We start from the raw sequence: 27919 nt of genomic DNA, 5'->3' as shown, positions 1-27919 counted from the left end.
ACTACATTAATTAATTAATAGCATAATAAAAACATACATCACATGCTTTTGAAAATAGCCCTCTCTTTAACTCTGCCCCATGACTGAAAAGCTCAATGGTGATATGGTAAATTGCATTTTAAGGTCAGCACTTTACACTTCAAACTGGGAAGATTCAAGGTCGTTATAAATTGTGTGACTCAAAATCAGCTTTGGTGTATTTTTTTTTAGGGTAAGCAGTGACAGCTGACTGTCTAGTTCTGACAAGCAATGATTCAGTTCAGTGCCGTGAACTCTAGGGGTCTGGAAGCACAAAAAAGGTTTGTATTTTGTTTCCTTTGTTATTTTGTTTCCTTTTTTATTTTGATTAATTTTGTCTTTTTTGTTTTCAGTGCATGCTATTTATTTATTTATTTAAAAACTTTTCTATACCGTCGTTTAGTAATGCACCATCACAACGGTTCACAATTAGGCACGAAATAAGTTTGGTTTATAAATTATCTAGAGGGTGCCAATACATTTTTCGGTTACATGTTTCAATAATATACTCTATATGGAAAGTGGATTGGAATTTCCATTTATATGAGTAATAGGATAATCATATACGTTTTATACTGTCCTTCTTTTAAATTAATACTTAATTATGATAAAATATAATAAAGTAAGCAATTACACTTTTAGGTGACTTTCAGCTGTGTGTAGGTGTTCTTACTCATCGACCTCACTGTGAAAGGCTTTTTTGAAGAGCCATGTTTTTAAACTTTTTTTTGAAGAGTTTTAAATCTTTCATTAATCTTATTTCGAGTGGCATTGTGTTCCATAATATTGGACCTGCTAAAGATAGTGCTCTCTCTCTAACTTGGGTCAGTTTTGCTGTTTTGACCGAGGGTATGGTTAGTAGAGCTTTATTGGCTGATCTGAGATTTCTCTGGGGGACATGCAATCGTAGTGCAGTGTTTAGCCAATCAGCATTTTCGTCATTGATTAGTTAATGAATTGTGCATAGCGTTTTAAATTGCATTCTTTGTTCTATTGGCAGCCAGTGTAAATCGGCAAGTGTTTGAGTGATGTGATCCCTTCTGCTTTTTCCAGTAAGTATTCTGACAGCCGAGTTCTGTAGAATTTGTAGTGGTCTTAGTGTTGCATATGGTAATCCTAGGAAAAGTGTGATACAATAGTCTGTGCTAGTGAATATTAGTGCTTGCAGAACTGTTCGAAAATGTGCTTGAGTTAATAAGGGTTTTAGTCTCCTAAGGACCATTAATTTGGCGTAGCCTTCTCTAACTTTCAGTGATATGTGTTGCTTAAGGCTGAGTTCCGTGTCGATTATTACTCCTAGGTTTCAAGCTTTCTCATAGGCCGATACAGTACAGCGAGTAGCCTGTGCGCGCGCCGGGAGAGTGGGCGTTCGTCCACACGGCCTGTCAGTTAGTTCCACTGTTTTGTCATTTTTAAGTTTGATGGGATTCTGAATTATTTCAATGTTTTTTCGTTCAAGATGTATTTTTCAATATTAATTACTAGTTCCATTTGGTTTAGTAGTTGTTTTATTATATCTAGATACAACATTGCAAAGTTCAGTGTCTTTTTAATTGTTTCTTCTACCTGTAGAATTAGCTGAATGTCGTCAGCATATATGTAATGTGTGATACCTAGTCCTGCCAGCAGGTGGCAGAGGGGGAGCATGTAAATGTTAAATAGAGTTGCCGAAAGTGCTGAACCCTGGGGGACCCCTGTCTTTAGTTCGATTCTGTCTGATATTGTGTTTTTTATCTGTACCTGAAAAGATCTATTGTTAAGGTAGGATTTGAACCATTCAATTGTTTTGTTCTGTAATCCTATTTTTTCTAACCTTTTCAGTAGTATGCTATGGTTTATTGTGTCAAATGCTGCTGACAGATCTAATATCATAATGTAGTGTTTTCCACTGTCAAATCCACGTAGTACATTATCTGTTAGAGAGATTAGTAATGTTTCGGTGCTATAGTGTTTTCTGAAGCCATGTTGTGAGGGGTAGAGTATGTTATTGTTGTCTAGATGTTCAGCTAGTTGCTTTTGTACCGCTTTTTCTATTAATTTAGCAAGCATAGGTAAGTTTGAAACAGGTCTATAGTTACTTAAGACATTTGGGTCACTGTTTTTCTTTTTCAGTATTGGTTTTATTATTGCACCTTTAAGTGAGTCTGGCATTACTCCTTCGCTAAGGAATAGATTAATTATTTTGGCTATTGTGTAGGAAGTTATATCAGCTAGATTTTTATATCCATGGTGGGAATAGTGTCAGTTTTATGTGGAGGGGGGTTTCAAATTTTTTATCATGGATTCCACTTCGATCTGGGATACCTCGTCAGATGTGGATCATTGTGTCACCTCTCTTGATTTCCTGCTTTGTTAAGATCGGTATCTTGCTTTAAGGCTTGTGATTTTGTCTGAGAAATAGTGTGCTAAGTCATTGCATTTATTCTCTTGTGGGCTTGGGGTGCCTCTGTTTTATCATTAGTCAGATTTTTAACCATGTTAAATAGTGTTCTTGGGTTGTTTGCAAATTTTTCAATTTTTGAACTAAAGAATAGTTTTTTTGCGTCAAGAATTACTTTTTTATAATAAGCTAGTTATTTCCTAAATTTGGTTAAATTTTCTGCTGATTTGTCTTTTTTCCACTTTTTTTCTTAGATTGTGTTTGGTTTATTTTATCTTCTCATTAAACCATGGGTTTTTTTGTTTGGGCTCATGGATTTGCATTGTTCTTGTGGGGTTTATGTCATCTGCCAATTTACTCATGCTAGTCAGCCATTCTGTTGTTGCGGCTACACAGTCTTTGTGGCCAAAGTGTATTAGAGTTTCTTCTAGTTTGTTTTTTAGTATTTCAGTGTTAAAAGGTGGACAATATTTAAATTCTAAAGGTTCATTTTTCTATATTTCTTTTAGCTTTATACATTTAATACCGGACTGAATTAGGGAATGGTCTGACCATGGAATTTGATTATATTTAGTGCTCATGTGTTCAAGGAAGCTATGGTTGATGTATGTAAGGTCAAGTGCGTGCCCTACTTTGTGTGTAGGTTTATCTGTAATTAATGTGAATCCTAGTGCTGCCATCATATTGTTCAGTGTCTGGCATGTATTTGACAATGGATACACGTCCATGTGACGGTTAAAATCTCCAAGCACGATGGTTGGTTTGGAAGAGTTTAGGTTTATTGTTAAATATTCGATTAGCAGGGATATGTTTAGGACAAGTAGGCTGGGGGGGCAATAAATAAGGCATATTTGAGTGTGTTCAGTATCAAATATTGCAATTTCATGATTTTGAGGGGGTGTTGTTGGAATCAATTTGCACTTGAATTTGTTTTCAATAATTAGAACTAGGCCGCCTCCGCGTTTATTTATCCTGGGAATTGAATATACGTCATAATTTCTGTGTGCTATTTGATTTTTTAGGATAATGTCAGATTTTTTTAACCAAGATTCGGTGATAGCGCTGAAACTTTGTTTGATGTCGTACAGTAGGTCAGTTACTTTTGGGAATTTCTTTGTTATAGATTGAGCATTTACTAGAATGAAAGTTAAAGTTAACAGTTTATTCATTTTTAATGTGATTGGATTTTTAGTCTTTTTTACTTGGATGAGATTATTTAAGTTGGTTTCTCTATTAGCTAATGATTTGTAACTTTCTTTTGATTTTCTCGAGTAGTTGTGTTTGTTGCTGTACTTACCTTTGTTGATGCAGATTTCAATGGGTTGTGTTGTCAATCCATCCCCTCCTCTTAACGATTCCATCATGCCTTGATTTTGGTGTGTGTTTTGATGTTCCTTTTCTTTTGGTGTACCTCAGGCGTACGAAGGGGCATGCCCCTTTGTTGAGTTCCTTTGGTGTGCGATGCCGGCGCGCGGCGCCTCCGGTCTTGGACCCTCTTTTTAAATCCCCTTTTGGCGCGCTTTCCGACGTCGGTAGTGTCAGCCAAAGGGGAGGGGCCTTGCTGTCTTTTCCGGGTTCAGGGGCCTCGGGTGCAGCGTCTGGGGAAAAAAAAAAGAAAAAAATGGGAAAAACAGAGATCACAGCGATTTATCCAGCAAGCCTCTGGGTCTTCAACGAAGATAAATCAGAGGTTATCCGGCTAAAAGAATATTTGGGCACTTTTCTGGCTAAGTTCTAGCCAGATGACTTTTTATCTGGCTAAAATTTGGCCAGATAAGTCAGGGGTGGAGCTGAATTATCTACTTAACTCCAGTATTCAGAATTAGCAAGATAAGTTATCCAGCTAAAACTGGCCAGCCCATACACTTGTCCTAAATATATCTGGATAAACCTATCTGGCTAACTTTAAGATATCCATATACATTCAAGAGCATGGCCACACCACTGAATAAATAGACTAAGTTGTCCAGATAAGTTTATCTAGCTTAGCTGAGCCATTCAACAACTGAATATGGATCTCTTAGTATACACTATTTGACAATAGTGTGAACTCTTATTAGCGCACATCAAACAACAAACTGTTCAATTTTGTTTTGTTAAGAAAACTACATGAAATGACTGGAAATCTTGACATATCCTATGTCATTTCAAACTACATATCTCTAGTGAGCTCTTTATATGTGACAACAAGAGCAAATGGTGAAATTCCTTCTTACATGATAATTTCCTTTCCTCTAGGACAGGCAGCCCAATCCACACAAGTGGGTTATGCAGTCCAACTAGCAGATGGTGACAGAGATCATTGACTTATTGATGCCAACTCATATAGCCCTGTATAGACATCCGCCTGCCAGAATTTCTGCAAAAGCCAACTGTGGGCAACTGAACAACACAAACTTTAACAACCATTAGCACAAACCTTTTTTTTTTGGGCCGATCATGGACCATGGAGGAAACACACAGAGCAACTCATCCAGCGGCCAGGACTGAACAAGCACATTGACTCCAAATGCCTGCGCACCCCTTTTGGACTGTAAAAACGATCCACCTTTGCATTCTCTCGGTTTGCCATTAGATCAGGCAAAGCCACCCTCATCGAGAAACAATAGCTGAAAGGCCTTGTGCACCAGTTCCCATTCTCCTGGGTTCAATGAATGACAGCTGAGATAATCCACTCACACATTGTCGACCCCGCAATATGGAAGGCCAACAGTGCTTGAAGATGCTGCTCCACCCAAGGAAGCATTTCCAGAGAGAGCTGTTGATTCTGAGTCCCCCCATGATGATTTATATAGGCTACCACTGTGACGACGTCCAACATCATTCACCCCACTTTCCCGATTAGCCAGTCTGCAAACTCCAAGAATGCCATTCGAATCACATGGACCTCTAGTTGATTGACGGACCAACCCATCTCCTTGGGAGACTACTGTCCCTGCGCCACTAACTCCTGGCAGTGGGCTCCCCAGCCCTAGAGGCTCGCATTTGTCGTGACCACACCATTAGAAGGTCCATTGCCTGCAGGGGCCAGATTTGCTCTCAAATCTTCTGGCTACACTGTTCTGGGAGAAATACTTTGCCCTGAATCATATCGAACTGGACCCCTAAATACTCCAGAGTCTGGGAGAGTTGTAGCCTGCTCTTGGCTAAATTTACTATTCATTCCAGCTCTTGCAATAGCTGGATCACCCTGCGAGTTATCATGTGACTCTCTGCCTACAGCTTGGTCCTCATTAGCCAGTCATCCAGAAATGCGTGGACTAAGATGCTTTCCCTGCAAAGAACTGAACCACCACCATCATTACCTTGGAAAAGGTTCTGGGTGCTGTGGCCAAGCCAAACGGTAAGGCCTGAACTTGGAAGCGGTGACTTAGCACTATGATGCGTAAAAATTACTGGTACTCCCTACAGATTGGTATATGCAAATAGACCTTCATCAGATTGAGCAACATGAGAAACTTTTTCCTTTCTGAACTACCATGATCACTGACCACAAGGACTCCATCCTGAAGTGGGTCACCCAAAGAAATAGATTGACTCCTTTCAAATCCAAAATGGGGTGAAAGGTTCCCTACTTTATGGAAACCACAAAGTAAATGGGATAACATCCTTTAACTTCCTGCTCCTTCAGAACCGGCACAATGGCCTTCAACGCGATCAGTCGCTACAAGGTGGAATGTACGGCTGCTCTTTTTTCCATGGAGTTGCATGAGGAAACCATAAAAGCGTTGGTAAGTGATAAGATAAGCTCCAGCACATATCCATCTCCCATTGGTCAGAAGTGAGTTGGGTCCATTTCCGATAAAATTGAGATAGAAGGTTGTCTATTTCCAGCACTGAAAGACAGACCCCAAAACTTCATTGCAAAAAACGAGAAGCTCTGTAACCAGAGTTTCCATCCTTCCCAGGCTTCTTCGACCAAAAGAACTGGGATATTCCAAAGGATCAAGACTTCTGACTTCTAGAAACTCTGGATGGATGAAATCAGCAAGAGTCACAAAACCACCCTCTTGAGTTGGAGAAGCAGTGAGCCAACTTCCTATCCTCTGGAACCACGGAATCTTGGAATCTCCCCACCGATTCACCATCTTTTCCAACTTGTCCCCAAACAGGTTACCCTTGAAGGGTTACTTCATGAGATTTGATTTAGAAAGGGTTACAGCCAACCAGTTCCACAGATAAAGCAGGTGTCTAACCGCTATCACTGAAGCCACTCCACAAGCTGCTGTATATGCCAGATCATAGCCGGCATCAACCATGAATGTGATCCCTGACTGTAAAGAAAGGCCAGTCTCTCCCAGTACTTCCTGAGCCTCCTTGGTCAAACACAGACTGGCTTATTCTACCATACAACAGCAAGCGGAAATCTGCAGATTCATGGCCATCGCATCACAGGTCTGTTTCAGTATAGCCTCATCTTCCAATCATAGACATCCTTCAGAACTGCTCCAGAATGGTGGTTCTTTGTGTCACTGAGCACACCAGCATGTCCACCTCTTAGAAAATGAAACTGTTCTCTTGCCTTAGGGTCCATAGGGTAAATACCCGCCAAGGACCATCCTTCTTTAAAATTAGCGTCTGGAGCACTCCACTCCAAATCAATCAGCTCTTGCACTGATTCATGGGGAGGTAAAAAAAAAAAAAAAAGGAAGCTTTCTGCAAGCTGACCATACTAGGATTTTTCTTTTGCATCTTCGTTGTCTCTGGAGCTGCTCCATCACATATCCCAGCGCCTTTAGCATCTGCATTATCAGCCTGGACAGCTTTCCCGATGAAAGAACTGCAGCATAGTTTTATGCGGCTCCACATCCAGGGGGGATTTCACCATCCTCCAATGCCACATCTGCAGCCTACGCTGTAGAGGAAACCAGACTCCTCCCAAGAGACCTCGGTCCACTTCATCTTCTTCCCTCCATCCTCCCTGTGTCCCTTCCACTGTTTAGTTCGCATGGGTGAAGAAGAGGGAGGATCCAGTATTTGACACTCCACAGGGAGGGTGAATTGGGGTGAACCCCCCCCCCCCAACACACACACACACAAAAACCTAAGCATGACCTCTCCTGCCCCTTGCAAAAGGACTGCAGTCCCTTAAAAAAATTCAATCCATGATAGGGCAGAAAGGTTCAAGCCCGGTGGCAGGGAGACGGGCAAAATCAGTTCTGAACCCACCCCCACGGGTACACGAGGTAATAAGCCGTAATGGAGGAGGGGTGAGCTCCTCTACCCCAGGGAAGGATCAGCTAAATCCCCCTCCCCCGGGTGACAGACTGCACCGGCTCATGCACCCGCGCCTATGATCCCTTTTCAGGGGTAAATTCATTTAGGGGCACTTCTCCAAACACTTGTGGCACAAGCTGTGAGGGATAATTTTGGGTTGACCACCCTCCTATGATAGGCTGCACAAATTGGGATCCTTTTCCTGCGCTGGCTGCCCGGCATCATATCTGACTCTGCTACGCGCAGTCTGTAATCGGTGAAATGGCGCCTGCCTTGCATCTGTCGTGCTGCTTGTTGCGCTGCTCCTACTTCAGTCTCAAAATGCTGCTGAAACACTCGCTAGTAATGCTGAACTCCCCCACAGTCAGGTAAAATGCCTGCTCAAAGTGCAAGATTGCTGTGCTTTTTTTTCCCAATTAACTTTCTTGGCCAGCCCGTAGCAGCAACACCTCCTCCACTTGCTTGACACCCATGGGTCCCAACAAGGGAAGGAGAGGGAGACTGACAGCCGGGAAGAGAAAGGAGGCCTGAGCCCACGGCTTCCTTACCCTTAGCTGAATTGCAGGTGCTGTATGTGGAGGGAGAGGGCTACCAACCTTCACCTCACAAAGTCTCCCAATTTTGAAATCCTCGGGATGCTCAACTGAGGGAGGGAGATCTCACTATCACCTTAGGAGCATGGCAGGCCTATGTCCACATGTAAGCAAGCATGGAGACCTAGAATACCGGCAGCTGATGTTTGTGCAGGGCTATAGGAGGTGACATCAACGAGACAGTGATCTCCATCTGCTGGTTGGAGTGCATAACCCACTTGTGTAGACTCACCTGCTTAGATGACGAGGAAGTCTGATTTCTCCTGAAGTTGTATTGGATCCCTAACTTCACTGCCAGACATGGTGTAAGACTGGCCATTTGCAGCACTTTAATTGCCTGGCTGGTTAACTTTCACTAAATCCAGAAGTATTATTCCGGGGTACTTGTATCTGCTTGTTTGCTCTTGAACTTCACTTAACGCAAAAAAATGTATGGGTCTCACGTACTTTTGGCTTTTGTTTGAACTGTTAGAATTTTCTGTCTGATCTGTGTTTACTTTGTTTGGCTATTAGGATACAATTACTTTTTCTAAGTCTAACATTTGTTATAATTTCTGTTCTCAAGCTGATAAAAAAAAAAAAAAAATCAAAATAGTGCATAACCAAGTTGACCTCCTAGACGTTCCCAGTAGTAGGACCTGAGTTTCTGGGCATCTCGCTGCTCCAGGAATTGGAACTCTTCAGCACCTCTGTTGGTGAGGGGTACGATGACATTAGATTGCTGATCTTGCTTTTCCAGAATATTGAGTTATTGACTATATCCTGGCTGGTGATGTATAGATTTTTAAACATGTCTCTCTAGACTGTAGAAAACTGCACATGACTCAAAATCTCTTTTGTAGGCATTTCCCAAAGTTCTTGTGCATCCTCTGTTAGAAGTCAAACACTGCATCAAAGCAAGGTCATCAAAGAAGACAATTCCACCACTAACCTTAACAGCTTCTAACTTTAGTCCTGCAACCGTGGAGTCTTCTGAGCTTCCTCAGTACATTACTGAGCTATTACACAGGGGTTGGACTTAAGTGAGTATCATCCTTACTTTACTCCAAGATTTTTCTAAACTTTGAGGTTCTAAGTAAATACGTTATTTTAATTCCATTTTAGACCTACCCGCCAATTGTAGCTGGTATTAATTCACAGTAATATCTTGGTTGTCAAGTAAACTAAAATGCTTTTCTAAAATGAATAAAATAGGTACCTTGGCTCTATTTGGTTTTGTATCACATTGTCTAACGGAGGTCTGCAGAGTACAAACATGATTTATGATTAGAAAGAACTCCAATGAGGCTTTTCAAACTGTGGGTCTGAGTACATTATGGGCTACTGAAGGGTTATAGGAGAATCCACCAGACATTCAAAGAATTTAAGAGGGAAAAAAACAGACCTGGAAGGCAGCTTGTAAGGAATTTTAAACCCACAGCTTAATATTTATTTATTTATTTGCAGTTTTTATATACCGACATTTGTTTAGTAACCTCACATCGGTTCACAATTACCAGAAACATTGCAGCTGTGCCAAATAGAACGAACATGTGCAACAGTGCTTTACAATAAACAATAAACTTTACAATAAACTTGTTAATGAACATATGCAATAGTGCTTTACAATAAACTTGTTAACTGGGAGGGTGGAAGAGAACAGTAGAACAATGAAAGGGAAAAATAATATAGTGGTACAAAGCAAATTGTTATATGGGATAAAATCTGGAAAAAGAAAACCACTTAATTTTTGGTTTAGATTTTGAAACCATTTTTTGGCAGGTCCTATGAAGGGTATTGTAAGTCAAAAGTGGATCTTGAATAGACTTTTGGAAACTTCTGCCATAAAATGTCCTTGTGTTTGATTCCGGTCTGTATTCCATGCTACGTACTCTGTCCCTATGATGGTATTTCAGCCAGTTTTATAAACTTAGATTAGACTTCTAGAAAACATCTGGATTTAAAATGCTTATCAAATAACTTTACTAATGTTGCTCGTGCTATGTAACTGCTGAGGGTCGTGTCCATTGCATATAATTTTTCTGGTCTGAGTCTTTGGTCTTTTCTCTCATTTCTAACTTGTGTGCTCAGTGACCTTTGAAAGCCTGTATCTGATATTTTATGGTAACATTTCTTTCTTTGTCTCTTTCCGTCTTGTGATTCGATTCGTATTTCCGATGTTCAGTGGATTTACAGGTCCTCTTGGGTGTAGGCCTGGCTCTCCTGTGCTTCTCTCTCCTCCTGGGATGCGCCGTTTGCTGGCGTCGGAGCAAGAGGCGTCACTTGACCAGCGACGGTGAAAGCGGCTGCAGGACGCAAGCACAAGAGCACATAGTCGTGGACATCTCAGCCGCTGTGCCGTGCCAGAGCATCGTACCGATCAAGCTGCAGTACGAGGCGATGGGCGGAGGGGTTCTGGAAGGACCTAATGGCTCACCGAGTTCTTTTACCTCGGAAAAAAGCAGCTTCAACAGCAGGGCCTCCTTACCCAACATTGCTTTCCCGCCAAAATTCAGCTTGTCCACCAAGCCCAAGCGGATTATAGAACGTCGCAGAACTATGAGTGGAGGCAGCGTGGCTTTTGACGAACACAGCAGACTGGTGAGCCCCACACTAAGGTCTCTGGTCCGCCAGTCCCGCACCGTGCCGGGTGACCTTTCCAGCATGAAGGGCAAACGGCGGCCCCTGCTTCACTTTACCCTCTCTTACTCACAGCCCAAGGCAACTCTCTCAGTAACGGTGATTGGCGTGTCCAACCTGTCCAGGAGGTTTTGCAACAGCTGTGACTCCTACGTCAAGGTGTACTTGCTCCCCAAATTCATCGAGCCTCAGCGGACGTCTGTGCGCAGGAAGAGCTTGAACCCTGAGTTCAGGGAGCAGTTCCAGTTCGGCAGCTACAGCCTGGAGGAGCTGCGAGGATTCACCCTGCGCTTTGCCGTGTACACGAGGGAGCTTCCCAGCTTGAGGGACTCCTTCGTGGGTGAGGTGCTGTTCCCGTGCGCACAGGGCAAATGGAGCACCGAGGAGTCCTCCGGATACAGCCGAGAGCTTTCCACCACCAAAACCAAGCTCAAAAAGGTCAGAGGTCTCTTTGTTCTCGGATATCCCCATAAATCGGTTATCGGATCTCGTAATGATTGCTTTGTGTTCTTTTTGCCTGAACAACTTAAATCCTTTATCAATTCCAGGAGTATTCTAGCTTCCTCTTTTGGGAATAATTAGGTCTAGATGGTGATCCATTTGGATTTATCTCTGCCTGTGTGATGTTAAGTCAGTTTCCTTACTATTTTTCCTTTCTTTCACCTATATTTTCTCTTCCCCCCCCCTTCTAATATTACTTCAGATGATGACTGGTTTATAATATGTATCTCATATATATTTGTTTTTTCCTTATATCTATTTCTTTTGTGGATTGAATAACCATTTGTCTTTTACTGTAAGCAAGATGTATTCCTTCTTATAAATTTGAAATCAATAAATATCAAGTTTAAAAAAAAAAGGTCAGAGGTTAGCTTTTTGCTAGCCGTTTAGTATTTTAACGCTAATTCGGAGGTTATTTTGTGGGCCGGACATTATGTAATGCCTTGGAGTCTTGATAATGCAATTGAAGGGTGTGCCAGGAAGCCCCTAAGGCATCTGATTGGATGGGAGCAGGGCAAAAGAAAAAAGTAATTTCTTTAAACAAAAGGGCAAAGCTGAATTTGTAAATGCATGAGAGTGACCATTTTATTTTACACTGCTTCCACAGGTGCCTCATGCTGTTCGCCATCTTAAGTGAGAGGGAAGGTCAAACAATATTCTACTTTCTTTTAGCTCATATCCTTCTGAAACTCCAGGCGGAGTGGTCGTTCCAGGGGTCTAGAGACAGTTTGGTCAGATCATTGCTTTTGACCTCCTATCCTAATACATTTTCTCAGCTGGGAGGGAGGAAGGAAACCCCGGAGATTCTAAACTAATATGGGATGGGCGTTAAATTCCAACAGAAGTGGCTTAATGGTTGGTGCAATGGGCCAGGAACCAGGAAAACCAGGGTTCCAATCCTGTATCTTCCACCGACTCTGCTTGTGACCAAGTCACTTTATCTCCCATTGCCTCAGGCATCCACTTAGCTTGTAAGCTCTTTGGGGCAGGACCTAAGTAGTTATCAGCCTTGTACAGAGCTGTTTGTCCAGTAGCACTATAAAATAAGTATTGCTACAGCAGCCTGTCCCTAGCGACCTGCATCAGTGTGAGCACCACTAAAGGTTACAGGCTGTAAATCTGACCCCAGGCGGTAGGAGGAATTTCTCTGTAGGAAGTTCAGTTATTAACCCTCATCTTCTTATCAAGGTGCTCATTGGTGTACTTGATTGAATGTATTTCACATTTAAAGATTTTATCTTCTGACCAAGTTGTAATGCTATAGAAGTCAAACCAGCAGAGGAACTCTTAAGATCCTCTTGAGTCAATCATTTCCAAAAGTTGAGAGAGAGAGAGAAAAAAAAATAGAGTAGTGAATATAAAATAGAAGGACAGTAAACGACTTAGCTGGGCCAGACAACCTGCTCTTAGCCCGTCTGGAACCTGCCTCGGCTCCATTTGCTGCTATTTATGCCCAGGGATGGGGGTGGGGGAACAGAGAGGTTCCGAGGTTGATGCCATCCGTAGGATAAGCTTCTGTCCATCTTGTTTCAGTGCCGCAGTTCCCAGGATGTTATGGGTTCTTCACTCTCTGATCCCAAGTCCCTGGGACAGCTCTTCCTTCTCCTGCAGTACCAAGCACTGGCCAATCGCATCAAGGTGATGGTCCGCAAGGCAGAAAATCTGGGCAGACTGACCCGCATACCAGGGGCACCAGGTAAGGGGCAATCTGAAGTCTCTCTGAGAGGAGCAGGAGCAGAGAATAATTTTCCCAGCATCCTATTGCCAAAAAACAAGGAAAACCTTGGGGGCACATAAAATGACAGTGTCTGATGCCTGTTTAGGAGATGAGCACCAGCCTCTGCGAGTCCAAAATCGGCTAAAATGGTTGAGTAAAGGGTGTAGTGGACCTGGCCCAGTGGCAAGGGCGATATTTCTCAAGCTGGATAGGGAAAGCATCAAAAGAACACTCATTCCCTTTCTGGGACCCCTCTGACTGCACCCTAGCTTCTTTCGTGAACGGATCCCTCACAAACTCCCTCCCTGGCATTAAGAGAGAGCTCACTCGTACAAGAAAATTTGTATTTTCCATTCTGGGGTTTCTAACAGTCAAAGAAAAAAAAAATCTTAAAAAATGACTGATTACTCAGGGTTCACTGGTTCAGTACTGCAGTGACAGGCCGATGCAGAAAGAAACTCGGGAAAGCAGGCGCGCGCCCAGGCCAGTGTCCTGTGCACGCGATACAGTAAATAAAATTATGCTAATTAGGGCCTGCGGTAAAAGGAGGTGCTAGGGACACTAGTGCGTCCCTAGCGCCCCCTTTTTGACAGGAGCGGCGGCTGTCAGCGGGTTTGACAACAGATGCTCAATTTTGCCGGCGTCGGTTCTCGGACCCGCTGACAGACACAGGTTTGGAAACCAGACGCCGGCAAAATTGAGCGTCTGGTTTTCAACCCGCGAGCCGCGGGCTGATTTTACATTTTTAATTTTTTAATTATTTTTTACTTTTGGGACCTCCGACTTAATATCGCCATGATATTAAGTCGGCGGGCGTACAGAAGAGCTGCATATTTCTATATATACTTTATGGTTTCTTTATTCTATATTTGGTGAGGGTCTTTCTGTGTTCTGCACGTATAACTGAGGTGACGGATTCTGCTAGTGTGGGGATCAGTAGCATCCTGTATTCCTTTATTTCCTAATAGGAGGTATATCGGTGTTTTAGGGCCTGGTGTAATATTCATAATGTTACCTTTTCATAGGTGGGATTATTACTCTTTGAGTGCTGGCTGGTAGTTCTATTTTGGTATAGGAGGTTTACTATAATGTAATTCAGTTTACGCAAAACTTTCCAAGGGCCAAGTCCAAGCCTAACAATAGGCCTAACACCATATGGGTGCCAAATGTCTTTTGCAGGGTTTTGCGGTTGGGACCGGAGCGGTGGCTGTCAGAGGGTTTGACAGCCGACGCTCAATTTTGCCAGCGTCGGTTCTCGAGCCCGCTGACAGCCACGGGCTCGGAATCTGGAAGCCGGCAAAATTGAGCATCCGGTTTTCAACTCGACAGCTGCGGGCCGACTTCAATTTTTTTAAAATTTTTTTTACTTTTGGAAAATTTCGGGACCTCCGACTTAATATCGCTTTTCTGTGCACTTTCCCGGTGCTCGAAGAAATTAGCACCTAACTTTGGGTAGGCGCTAATTTCTGAAAGTAAAATGTGCGGCTTGGCTGCACATTTTACTTTCTGTATCCCGCGCATGCATTTGCATGTTGAGGGAGCTATTAGGTGCCGTGGGTTGGACGCGCGTTTTCCTCCCCTTACTGAATAAAGGGGTAAGGGAAAACGTGCATCCAATGGCGGGTTAACTGTGCGCTCCGTCGGAGTGCACTGTACTGTATCGGCCTGATTGGTGGTTAGGGGGATGCAGGCAAAGCCCTGTGTTACCATCCGCAGCATGGAGAGGAAGTCGCATATTATGGTCACTTAGAGGGTACCTTTTGTTAACTAAGATGAATCATTTTGTAAATCGTTTTAGTTTCTGGTTTTGCTGATCTTTAAACTTTTGTTCTAATAGATTGGCTATCAGGTCTATCAGTGATGGGGACCTCTTGTTTCCGTTTAACAATAACAACCCCTTTCATGCTCTCACCGCAATCAAGACTGAACTCTGTCATCTTCTTAAGCATGTTATATTGGGGCAGGAAGGGTGGGGGTAGGCAACAGCCCAAGCCACCTTACATTCTGCAGCAGGCACGGGGGCATAGAACCTGCTTCTGACCCGTGGTGCAGAGTTCCTTGAACACAGCCAACCCCATTCCCTGACCATAAAACCCTGGCTGCCACACAGCGTTCTGCTTCCCGTCTTTTGGTGGCCCTGAAGCCGAGTTTAAGCCTTGAGCAATCCATGCTGACCCGCATGTAACAATAGTAACCCAGCAAGCAATCCTAACTGCGGAAATAAGAGAGGAGTTTAAGACTGAAGAGCAATGAGAGCAAAAAGTCACTTTGGCACATTTAGAGAATGTGCAGGCAGCAGGCTGAGCAGCGGAAATGAGACGTTCACGACTGCCCTCCTGCATTTTTGGTCTGAGTCACAGCACCACTGTCTTTTATAGAAAGATACTGTTTGGGAGAGCAAACACTAAAGGGATATAGTGTGGGTGCCCAGAAAGAGTGCTCGGATGAGGGATGAGGCGAATCCATTCCCTGCTGTAACACTAAGGCTCTGGAATACTTACAGAACTATATTATCTAAGCAGAAGGCCTACTCTCCGGAGCGCACTGTACTGTATCGGCCTGTGAGATTCTGGCAGTCACTGCTGCTAATGATCCGAAAATATTTCTTTTGTCTATATTCTGGAGGATCTGTGAACAGGAAAAATTAAGGACAATTTGTAGCAAGTTGTGCCTAGAACGTGTTGTAAGTGTTTTATAAGCTGCATATAAAAGAACTGTGTTAAGTCTAAACAATGCCGACTTGAAACTAATCATTTACCTTATATACATTAGGCCTGATTTCAGAAAGCATTTACACGCTTAAAATTGGGTTTTACATGTGTGAATGCAATTTTACCCATGTAAGTAGGCTTCGGAAATTGCTACAATGTATGTCATTGAATTGTCCATAGGATATTCACTTATAATTGCACTTTGCATGCATAAATGACTTTTGAAAATTGCTGTGATAGTAGGTAACATTTACATGTGTAACTCCTTTTAAAATGACCTCCAGTGTGAAAAATATTTGCAGTCCTGTGGAAAAAGTAAACAGTCTGCTTAGGCCTACAGATGAGATTTTAATGATGAAATATATAAATGCCATCATGTTTGGGAGAAAGCACCAGGCATCTTTTTAAAACTGTATATTTATTTATTTTAAAGTGTTTATATACCGCCTTTTTGCAATACACGCTGGTCAAAACGGTATAGTGATAAAACATTAGATGTTGTGTTACCAAAGTTTTTTGTGTCTGTATTGAACACGAAACACTGTGAAGAGGGAAAAGTGTACATTAATGTATAATGCATTTTGCCATGTGAACAAAATAGTTGTTAAAGAAACATGTAAAAGCAATAAATATATATTTGAACTAACAACTGTGTCAAGTGTGTGTTAAGGCTGTATGGAAGGTTTTATCTTCATGGTTAAAAAACAATCGGGCCGATACAGTAAAAACGCGGGAGAGCGGGCAAACGCCCGCTCTCCCAGCGCATGCACAGGCCACTCTCCTATGCATGCGATTCAGTATTATAATTTATTTTAATTAGGGCTGGCGGTAAAAAGAGGCACTAGGGACACTAGCGCGTCCCCAGCGCCTCTTTTTTGACAGGAGCGGCGGCTGTCAGTGGGTTTGACAGCCGATGCTCAATTTTGCCGGCGTCTGTTCTCAAGCCCGCTGACAGCCACGGGTTCGGAAACCGGACGCCGGCAAAATTGAACTTCCGGTTTTCGGCCCGCAAGCCGTGGGCCCATTTTAAATTTTTTATTTTTTTTATTTTTTACTTTTTGTAACCTTTGGGGCCTCCGACTTAATATCGCCATGATATTAAGACGGAGGGTGCACAGAAAAGCAGTTTTTACTGCTTTTCTGTGCACTTCCCCGGCGCCAGCAGAAATTAACGCCTACCTTTGGGTAGGCGCTAATTTCCTAAAGTAAAATGTGCGGCTTGGCTGCACATTTTACTTACTGTATCGCGCGGGAATACCTAATAGGGCCATCAACATGCATTTGCGTGTTGCGGGCGCTATTAGGTTCGGGGGGGGGGGGGGTGTTGGACGCGTGTTTTGGACATGCTAGCTTTACCTCTTATTCAGTAAGGAGTAATAGCGCATCCAAAATGTGCGTCCAAATGCCGGCTAACAGTGCACTCCGTCGGCCCGAATGAGAGGACAAAGGGTATACCCATACAAACATGTGTAGCAAGAGATGCTTATATGGGTTTATTAAGCCTCAACGTTCACCAAGCTCAGGACGCAGCAGCCATTTCATGAACTAGGGGAATGGCCAGAGACCTAGTTGAGGCAGATGTCTGGACTCAAGATCTTTGAATGAACAATCCAATCAGAGTAAAACAATGGAAAGAGGATGTCTTTGAAGGAAAACAAAGGGTCTGGGTTGATAATGACAGCTCCCATTGAAGAGAACTAACTAACTCTACTATAAGGGGCTAGTGTAGGTACAACAAATGTTCATCACATGATAGTTTGGGCAGCCAGTTTTGTGATGCAATACACAAGACGTTTGATAATTGCTGTGGGTTACGCCCCTAGAGGGAATGAAAGTAAACCCAATGACCACTATATCACAGAAAGGTTCACCAGTCTGCAGTTTGTGAAGTGTCTCAGACCTAAAGAAAAGAGGTGTTAATTCACTCAGAAGTCTGCAAATGATAATCCACTCAAGAGAACTAACATATTATAAAGGGCCCATGTAGGTGCAATAGATGTCTATCACATGCCAGTTTTTGTGATGCAATACACAACTCTTTGTGAGGATTGCTGTGTGTTCCGCCCCTAAGGGGGAATAAAGGTATAGCTGGTGACAGAAAGGTTCACCAGTCTGCAAGATTTGTAAGGTCTGAAGAGGCTGAACCAGAAATGGATCCTTCAAGCAAGGAGAGGCAAAAGGCAAAGTTTGTCAATAAGATGTCACTTACTAAGCGGCGGCAACGAAGAAGTAAGGAATGGTTTTGTGTTTTTCTTTTCGGATATATTTTAAAACTATTGTAAAAAGAAAAATGTGTGACAGTCTGTTTTGGGTTGTTTTTTTTTGTTTGTTTTTTAATATTAGACCAAGAAAATGTTTCCATATTAAAACTGGGCACCCTGTTGAGCACAGACCAGCATCCACCATGTAGTGAAACTCAAAAAACTGAAAGGTCAAGTGGCTTTTCTGAGAACAAACCAAGCGCAGGTAAGTAATCGTTCTTTATAGCGTTTCTACCAAACTTCCAAATAGATCTCATGAATGTAAATGAAAAAGGTTAGCACCGTGTGTTTTTTCATATCAGACCAAGAACTGAACATGTCAACAAATTCTGAAGAGCCATTAAGTAAGAAACCAAAAGATAAACAACATAGTAAGTGGTTTTCAGTTATCATTTTTACAAGGTTACAAAATACTTTTTAAAACTATTGTAAAAGGAAAATGTGTGACCCCCACTGGTTTGTTTTTTTTATTATTTTAGTCCAAGAAAATGTTCAACAGTGCAAACTTCCTAAAGAAAAAGAAGATAGCGAGATTTCACAGAGAGGGAACGTAAGCCAACGACACAGTAGAAGAAGATTGGGGAAAGCATGGCTTTTGCTAATTGTACTGATGATTGTGTTTCAGAGGGGTTGGTAAATAAACGTATAGTAGACTTCTCCAACAATGCAGCTGCAGAAAATGAAGCGGTGCAAAAATGAATGACTAAGTAAACAAAAACATAAAACAGCCGAGACTGAAGATGTGAAATAGTTGGCATATTCTCAAACTAACCGTTCACAATGCAACAAATAATTAAAACTGATGTAAATGAGAGGGAGAAGTAAATCTCCAACCAGAAAATTATCAAGTGTTATAAAAACACTCGTCACGCTGTTTCCTGATTAAACCCCACCAGGGAAAAATCTACCATTGTTCCCAACATCATAATTTAAGAGAAAAATCACTTGCGTGTGTTAAACATATTCACTTAATAATAAGGAAATGTAGCGCCTCTATCAAATGTGATAAATGCAATCAATGTTCCAATACTGGGGCCTGCTTTTGGGAATTCCGGATGCAATTCCAATGTAAGGCATCCTGAGACTTGTGCTCTTGGGGGAAGACGATGTAACAAAACCCACTCTAGAATCAGAGAAAAATTTTAGTGCAGGTTTTAATTAACATGTGCGTTAAAAAACAAGGTTCCCTGCAAGATGCAGCAAGCTAATGGGATGCAAATAAAATGGGAGTTACAAATGTGCGCCAAACAAAGAATGCACGCTAAAATGTGAGTTAAACTGAAACATCTGCACTCATGCAGAAAATTGATTTAGAAAGTGTGTTAGAACAACAGTAAAGGAGGTAAGTGCTCGAAGCTGGAAGGAGTGCGACCGACATGACCTTGCATGCAAGATTGTGCCCAAGTTGGGATGCCCAGTGCCAATCTTGCATGCAAGGCCATTTGGGCAAGGCATGCCAAGTGAAATCACAGAGTAAGCTCTGTAGGGCAGGCACCGGTAGCTGAACAGGAAGCATGTTGGTGCTGTGCATCTCAAATGGCTGTGTTGCCTGTTCCAGGGAGCTTGCCCTTTGTTTTTACTTGGCAAAGTGGCCTTGCATGTGAGATTGGCATTGGGCATCCAGACTTGAGCACAATCTTGCATGCAAGTCCATTTTGGTCACACTCTTTCCAACTTCAAGTGCTTACCGCCATACTCCTGGTTTAATGCAATTAAGTGGATTTTCAGGTGAACTCCTTTAACTCACATTTCTGATGGCCATGATATTCTATTGCTGTGGTAGTGCAGCAATAGTGCAGCAATAAAATAACTTTGGCCCCCAGAAATGTGAGTTTACTCCACCTCAGACCAAAAAAGGCACAAGCTCTCTGGGGTTTGCACCTATAGCTGAACAAAACATAAGCTTTCTTGGGAAGGCACCCTCTGAGGTGGAGTACCACACTAGGCACAACAATAGACAACATTTGCCATCACTTCAGGTCCAGGAGTTAAATTTGCAATATAAGCTCTCTGAGGCAGGCACCAGTCACAGGTTTTGTTTTCCTGAACAGCTGGACAGCACACACACATGTAGCGATAAAGTATGTACTGTTCAGCTTTTGCTGCCCATCCAGACAGCCTAAGCTTTGTTTATCAGCTGTAGGTGCCTTCCCCAGAGAGCTTATTCTTTCATTTTACTTGCCATGCCTTGTCAAAATGGCCTTGAATGAGAGAATTTGTCCACAAGTTGGGGATGCACAGCACCAGTCTCACAGGTATTGCCATTTTGGCAAGTCATGGCAAGTAAAATCAAAGCAGAAGCTCTCTGGGTTGGACTGTATCAGCTGAACAGTGTGCACTTTGGTGGTGTGCATCTGACTTTGACATCCTGTTCAGCTTTCTGTGCCTCCCACTGAGAGTTTGTTTTAAGCTAGCTGTTTCCCAGCCCAGAGAGTTTATACTTTGATTTTACTCTGCCAAAAGGGCCTTGGATGCAAGAATTTGCTCTCTGGAGGGGGCACGTAGAGCTAGCTGAACAAAGTGTAAGCTCCCTGGGGTGGGCATCTGCAGTTAAGCAGGGTACGCCAAAGTCGGGATGCCCGGTGCCGGTATTCTGTTCAGCTGTAGGTGCCCTCCCCGAGAGCACCAGAAATTAATTCCTGGGTCCGAGGAGGAGTAAACTCTCATTTCTGGTGGCCAAAGCTATTTTCTATTGCGATGCACAGTGTGGTAGCCGCAGGTAGACCTTAACACACTGCGCACAGTGGGTTTGACAGCCGATGCTCAATTGTGCCGGCATCGGTTCTCAAACCCGCTGACAGCCACAGGTTCGGAAACCGGACGCCGGCAAAATTGAGCGTCCGGTTTTCAATCCGCGAGCCCATTTTAAATTTTTTTTTTTTTTTTAATTTTTAACTTTTTTTTAATTTTTGGGACCTCCGACTTAATATCGCCATGATATTAAGTCGGAAGGTTTACAGAAAAGCAGTTTTTACTGCTTTTCTGTGCACTTCCTCGGCGCCGGCAGAAATTAACACCTACCTTTGGGTAGGCGCTAATTTCTGAAAGTAAAATGTGCGGCTTGGCTGCACATTTTACTTACTGAATCACACGGGAATGACTAATAGGGCCATCAACATGCATTTGCATGTTGCGGGCGCTATTAGTGTCGGGGGGGTTTCGACGCACTATTACCCCTTACTGAATAAGGGGTAAAGCTAGCTTTCTCTATGACACACCCATACACTGAGAGCAAGAGTGTGTGTGTGTGAGCGTCTTTGTGTATGAGAGACTATGTATGCGTCTGACACTGGCTGGCACTGTGGTTGACACATTACTTGGCAACTGGTTCATGATTGGTTGGCAAAAGACTTTAATACCAGACCAGCAAGCCAAGATATAATTATGAGAGATGTACCCAGACTTGCAGGCGGATGGCAACCGATTGCATGGATGGAAGAGGGCACGCAGCTCCATTTGCTCACCTCTGGTCTAGGGTGCATTCTACGACTTAGTTTTATAGGTGAAATGTGACATTTATTTTGGAGATTTTTTGGCTCAGTTCTGCCAGGCTCCAGGTCACATGATCTACCTATGAAGAGTCAGTTTGGTGTGCTTTTGGGAACTGTTGAAACACACAATGCAGGAAAAATGCACAAGGGAGTCAAACATGTACCTTGTGGGCCGGTTTTGAAAAAAATCACCAGGGCTGATATTTTCCTGCAAACCACCCCTGGAAATGTGAGTTAAGTTTTACTCCAGCTCTGACCCAGGAGTTGAATTTCCATTAAGAAAATGTGCTTTAAGCTGTCTGCCCATTTAAAACATCTCTCTGCATTGCTAGGGAATAGCTAATGCCTTCTTTTACATGTGATTTGCATGCACCTGTACTAATCTTAGTGCTGGTTTTTACTCCTGTGCACATTTTTTAGGAGTTAAAACCCCTGCTATATACCAGAGTTACCTTACTCCTGCTATATACAGAGTAAACCTGTACTGCAGGTTTTTACAAGGGTAAAAACCTGCAGTACATCGGCCCCTAAGTGCAGTATTTTTTTTTTCTTCTGTACTCATGTAAATGCATTGTTATAGATGGCTCTGTTAACTATAATTTCTTTGCTCCTGATCAGCTTAGACTTTTTTCTTGATTCTAAAACGTGCCGGTGCGAGGGTGTCCAGCCGCCCTAGGCGGTGACTTCAAGGTGATATCATGTTCCTTCATAGATCCCCCTGTCACAGTGCTCGCGTTGCCAGAGCTCCCTTACTTTGCTGACCAATGCATCCCAACGCGCGAGACCTACAATTTCAAACTGCCGCCCGACTCCTTCGCATTAAAAAGAATACTGCCCTCACGTCCAGCGACTGCGCCCTGCCCACTTCTGGCACCATAGACGACCACCTAGTCCATCTAATGCCTCACACTGGCCCTGTAAAACGATCACTAGAATGTGGTGGTTACCTGCCTACATGTTCTTGGTTTCCTGTTTCTTCTCATGTTTCCTTAATTTACTCTTGGTTACCAAGCTTCTCCCCCTCTGATTTTGGGTCTAATGTGGGTGTGCCAAATCAATGTACTCTATCATTTGTTGTTTTCTTGAGTTTTTTTGCAATGATTTGTAAAAATTGACTAGCTTTACCATCTGGTATTTCTTATACAAGATTCACTTGTAGAGAAAATTTGAAATGCTTATAAATAAAAAAAAGAAATATGGCAATAGTTTAACTGGACTACTCAGTGGTGGAAGTCCATGCTTGCTCTTCGCTTTGAGTGGCCTCTAGTGGCAGGAGATTAGAACTGTCACACTGCCTTCTAGAAAGGTTAACTTGGTTGCAAGCTTGCAGTGCAAGGACCTGTGTCTGCTCCCTTGTTAAAAATGCTAATTTTTATACACTTTTGCTTGAAATTCTAATCTCAAGGTAACTTGACTGCATAGCAAAAAAATATTTCATACTGGAGAGTTCTACTGAATAATTGTATCAGCTCCGTTGTTAAAGGGTTCTTGATTAATTTTTGTTATAATAAATATAAAACATGCCTGCATTCTGACTTTTTATTTTGCTACCCTTCCCTTTTAAACATACTCCTTTTGTAACATGCTCACTGCCTGGAAGCAATGTCTGTTTACCTTGCAGCCCTTTAACTTCCCTGATGGGACTGGAAACAGTAATGGCGATAAGAGTGCAAATGGTAATGGTGCTGTAGATGTCTTTCTGATGGTTATAACGATGCTGCTGCTGCTGTTGATGCTGGTGTTTATCATAGTTACACTTAAGCCATCGCTACTATGATTATGGTTTAGCTCAATCTATGATGATGATTATGTTGCTGCTACTAGTGGTGATTATGCTGTTGTAGATAGAAATGTTGACGATGATACTGTTGATACTCTTGAATATGATGGTGGTATTTCAAAGAATCTTAGTGGTGGTGGCGGCAGAAGGTAAGATAGCAAAGCTGTTGATGATGACTATGGTGAGAATTCAGTGTGCTGGAGATTCTGATGATGGCGATCGATCATTAGTCTGCGATGATAGAGATGCAGAAGAAATCATAGTGGCGCTGCCAATGACGAATGATGTTAAATATATATGGGAAGTAGAGCACCCTGTTAGAGCTAATAATGCTATTGGGGTTGGTTTTTTTTTTCAATATTTCCTGTATTTATTCTCTTGACACAAGCACAAGCTTGCTGATTTTCTCTCTAGAACCTGTCTCTGTGGGTTTTTAGACTTTTTTCATTCCCTTTTACTATCTCTGCCTTTCAAATTTACAGACCACTACGTTGTTGTTCATCTCTACCAAGACGGAAGGTTAAAGGAAACCAAAGAGACCAAGCCAGTGGCGGGCTACAATCCAGTGTGGAACGCCCCGTTCCTCTTTCATGTGCCAGCTGGGAACATCCAGGAGCAGCAGCTCTCCTTCCAGTTCACCGTCATACAGGTCAGAGCAGACAAAAACAGTTGTATCAGCAAAACAATAGGTCCTGATAGTCACAACAACTTCACAGAGCTAACTCTGCTGTTAATTGCTTTGTCTTCACCTCCGAGTGCACAAATAAAACAACTCCACCGTATACTGCTTTACATCATGATTTCTTTTATTTGTGTGTGATATGTTTTGTTTGTTTTGTGGTTTTTTTTGTTTTTTTTTAATGGTTTGACTCATTTTGTGCCCTCACCTCTGACAGTCCCTGAGCTTTCAGCTTTGTTGCCAGGGTTTAGCCTGCGGTGTAGGAAACAGGAGGAGAGGGATGAGAAGCTGGAGCAAGCAGAGCAGGGAAGTAAGCTGCTCCCTGATCCAGCACCTTGCCTCCCGCTTTCCCCGGAAGCTGTAGGGGGACAGGAGGAGAGGGATGAGGCTGGAACGACTGCCCCGGCAAATAACAGTCTGCAGATTTCTACTTCTAATTTATGGCTGTGTTTTGCACTCATGATCGTGCTAACATGTAGACTTCTGTGTCGGGATCTGTAGCAGTCTGTCTTATTCTCTCCTTTCAATAGGACGGGTGCTACACATACGATGAGTGTGTTTTATGTTATTTCCCAGAGTATCTGTGATGAGAAAAAAACAGTTTCAGTCTTCAATAAAACTGCACGTATTAATCCATCTTCTTTCCTCATTCTCCCCAAATGCTGCTTATCTTGTCAGTCTGCCTTGACTAGATTGTAAGCTCCTTAGAGCAAAAACTGCCTCTTATGTCTACAGCTCCGCATATTCTTTATAGTGCTACATAAATGTTTAATAGCAGTGTGACAGGACTCCCAAACTGGGGCCATGTCTGTAGGTTTGGTATTTGAAGAGACTTTGGGTGGGAGAGCCCTATGTTGGGAGATTTGGGAGCGGAAAATGGTATTGAACCACAGTACCAGTGAACTGCCACTAGATGGCACAAGAAACAGTATTGCCCTGTGTTATAGACTGTCTAATGGGTAGGGGTCCTAGTGAGTATTTCCCTTTAAGAGAGCTGGAAAGAGGATTGTATAAAGGGTACATATCCTGGCTCAGGTTTGAAAGGCGAGGATGAGTCAGTTGGAGACTAAGGAACCTCCAAGCATGGAGCAGAATGCTGAAGGGAGCCAGCCTCGGGCTGCTGGTCCCAGGGACCCCTCCATGTGGAATGGGCCCTGGACCAAGGCCTGAAGTGGATGATGTCTCCTCCCCCTAGGAACATAAGGTCCTTTAGAGCTTCCACAGATAATGGTTTCCAGAGCTTCCGGATTTACCATTGGGAACATCATTTCTGGACTGGGCTGGGGGCTTTTCCATAAATCAGAGAACTGTACATTGTTGAATGTCTCAGAATAATATTCAGAGGTTACTATCTAATCAGTTTATCATCATGCAATGTTTTGCTATCACAAAAACTTGGTCTGAAAAAGCTCCAGCTGCTTTCCTCACAAAGGGGTGATTTCTTTCCTCAGCCCAGTAAACCACACATTGCACCCCCCCCCCCCCCCATATCCAGTCCTAGCACGTTGAATGACCCCCACTCCCTTCAAAATGGAGTCCTTTTGTGGAAAACGAGCCAAAGGGGAATAGAAATTTCATGTACACAGGTAAATAGTAATTTTATGCTTGTAAACTGGCAGAGAACTGAACGCCTTCAACGTGGCAGAAAGAATGCAAATTGTCCCACCACACTCTTAGCTGCATTTCCCGAAGGTGATTTAGCTGAACAAACTTGGGGGTTTAAACCTTGTCCCCCCTGCTGCCCAGCAAGTCTGCCCATCTTCACAGTGGGTCCAAAGCTTTCCAGGAATAGACTGTATAAGCGGATAACTTTAGCCAGCTAACAGGCTGCAAAATAAAACTGAAAATAAAAGGTTTGTGTGCCCGAACCTCCTTCCCCGCTAAGCCCCCCCCCCCCCCTAAAGATTTAAAATCATTGCAGGCCCGCAAACTTTTATTTATTTATTTTTTTAGAGTTTTACTTTACAGCCACCGCGCTGGCTATGTTTTAATATAGCTTATGCGAGTAGGTGAATATATTCAGCGGGACATTTATCTTGCTGAATATCTCCGACAACGTATCTGTCGATCTTTTAGCTGGATAAGTTGTCCATGTGCCGCCCTCTTAATATTTAATTTGCAGCTAGGCCTAAGCGTTCCCACACGCCCACCCCAAAGCTTGGTGTTGAATATTGAACGTACGTGAATTCCTTCGGGCGCCACTGATGCTTTTTTTTTTTTTTTGTTTTCCTTTTCCAAGGGCCGTCTCTGCAAGCGCAGTTGTGTCTTGGGTCGCGTGCTGATTGGCCCCCAGGCTCCGGAGTCGGGGCTCGTACACTGGAAGGAGATGTGCAGCCGGGGCCACGTAGAGTCAGCCCGCTGGCATTCGCTTCAGCCAAACAGGTTGTAGTCCCCACTGTATGAGTGCAAGAGCCAGTCAGAAAAACTTGTATCAAACATTCACTCAGAGGCCAAGGGGGAAATGTTTTATTATCTGGAACCTGAGCCACTGACCGGCAAAATCAAAACAGATGAAACTTGACGCTGCCTCTCGTGCTTTTTCTGCATCGCTGGGCTCAGTAGGTTTTCATATTCTGTGCAACGGTGCCTCTCGCATGGATTCAGCCCGAAGGAGCGCTACAACCCCCAGACCTGACTTGCATTCAGTGACGGCTGAATCCAGATGCTGCTCCGAGCACGCAAACCTCGCTGTGGAAGCCCCCTCTCCTCTGTCTTTACCAGATGGCTCCTGGTTATCAGCATCAGGTTAAAAGGACGGTTCTGGGTTTCAATTCCCATTTCTCCAAATCAATGGACTTGTTACTCTGCCTTTCAGATCTACAGGATCCAACAGGCAGAAGGACAACTGCAGGGTCGCTAACAGTTTCTACAGCCACCGTGCTCACACAGTTTCAGGGTAACAGCGTATTGACTTCCACCTTCCCTTTAGGCCTGCTTTGTGTTCAGATTTGCAATCTCATGAGATGTTATTTAGGATATCTGAGGGTTCATAAAACAATTCCATATAAGCTAGCATTCCATAAAGGCTACCCCCCCTAGCCATAGATTCAGTGAGAGAAGGACAGCACAGGAACCTATAGAAGAGGGATGGCACCTCCGGTCCTCAACAGCCTCAAACCGGCCTGGATTTCAGGATCTCCAAAATAAATAGGCATGCGATAAATTTGCATATCCATATTCATTACAGACATCCTGAAAACCAGGCCTGTCATTGGCTCTTCAGGACCAGAGTTGGGCAGCCCTGCTTTATTTCAGCTGACTCAGCTTGCAGGGCTAAGCTGGAGGCGCTACCTGTGCTTTTCTGATGCTGCTATCCCTACAGCAGCACTTCTTCACAGCTTACGTGTACGTTTGATATGTTGAATTGTCTCCCTAGCAGTGTAAAGCAGGTGCAGCCAACTCCGACCTACAAAAGCCACAAATAGGTCTGGGTTTCAGGATATCCCTAATGAATATGCATGAGATATATTTGCATATGTAAGCCCTGCTTGTGGATTGCATAGGCTCAGTGGCACATGAGGTTCTCGGGGCCGAGACACAAACTCCAATCTCTCACATAGTCTCTTTGACCCCAGGGCTGGGTTCATATATTGGGGGTGGGGGTGGGGGAATTTCTCCTCCAAGGATAGCAGGGGTGAAAATGTTTCTTTCTACCTGAGGTATGGTTTGCCTTCATCTTTAGGGATATGAGTGCAAATAACCATGCTCTAAACTCAAGGCGAGTGTCCAAAAAGTAAAACGTTACTGTAGAAGTTCTTGCCTGAATAAATGGCACAGCTCACAGATCGAATCCAGTTCTCAGTCTCTTCTCTATCTGCAAGAGTCTCTGTCTTCAGCAGGGTACGGGAAACACTCACCCTCCAGGGTCTGGACAAGTAAAGGTTCCCAAAGGGGCAGTGTGATATTCTAGTTGGGGCAACAAGCGGGCAAAAAAATGGTAAAACTCCATCTT

The 27919-nt window shown here is 43.2% G+C and overlaps 1 protein-coding gene across 1 annotated transcript; it reads left to right on the top strand.

Moving 5' to 3' along the window:
• The first annotated feature begins 211 nt into the window (after positions 1–211).
• LOC115075316 (synaptotagmin-5-like) lies at positions 212–27407 on the top strand. The gene is made up of 6 exons (XM_029575611.1): positions 212–299; positions 9051–9230; positions 10373–11265; positions 12862–13024; positions 23771–23937; positions 26207–27407. Coding segments are annotated over exons 2-6 (1374 nt in total). The 5' UTR covers positions 212–299; positions 9051–9229; the 3' UTR covers positions 26357–27407.
• Positions 27408–27919: the final 512 nt, after the last annotated feature.

Source organism: Rhinatrema bivittatum, chromosome 13, assembly GCF_901001135.1.
Source record: "Rhinatrema bivittatum chromosome 13, aRhiBiv1.1, whole genome shotgun sequence".
NCBI classification, from domain to species: Eukaryota; Metazoa; Chordata; class Amphibia; order Gymnophiona; family Rhinatrematidae; genus Rhinatrema; species Rhinatrema bivittatum.
The sequence above is the reverse complement of the archived record's forward strand: the minus strand, read 5'-3'. Positions and strand labels throughout refer to the sequence as shown.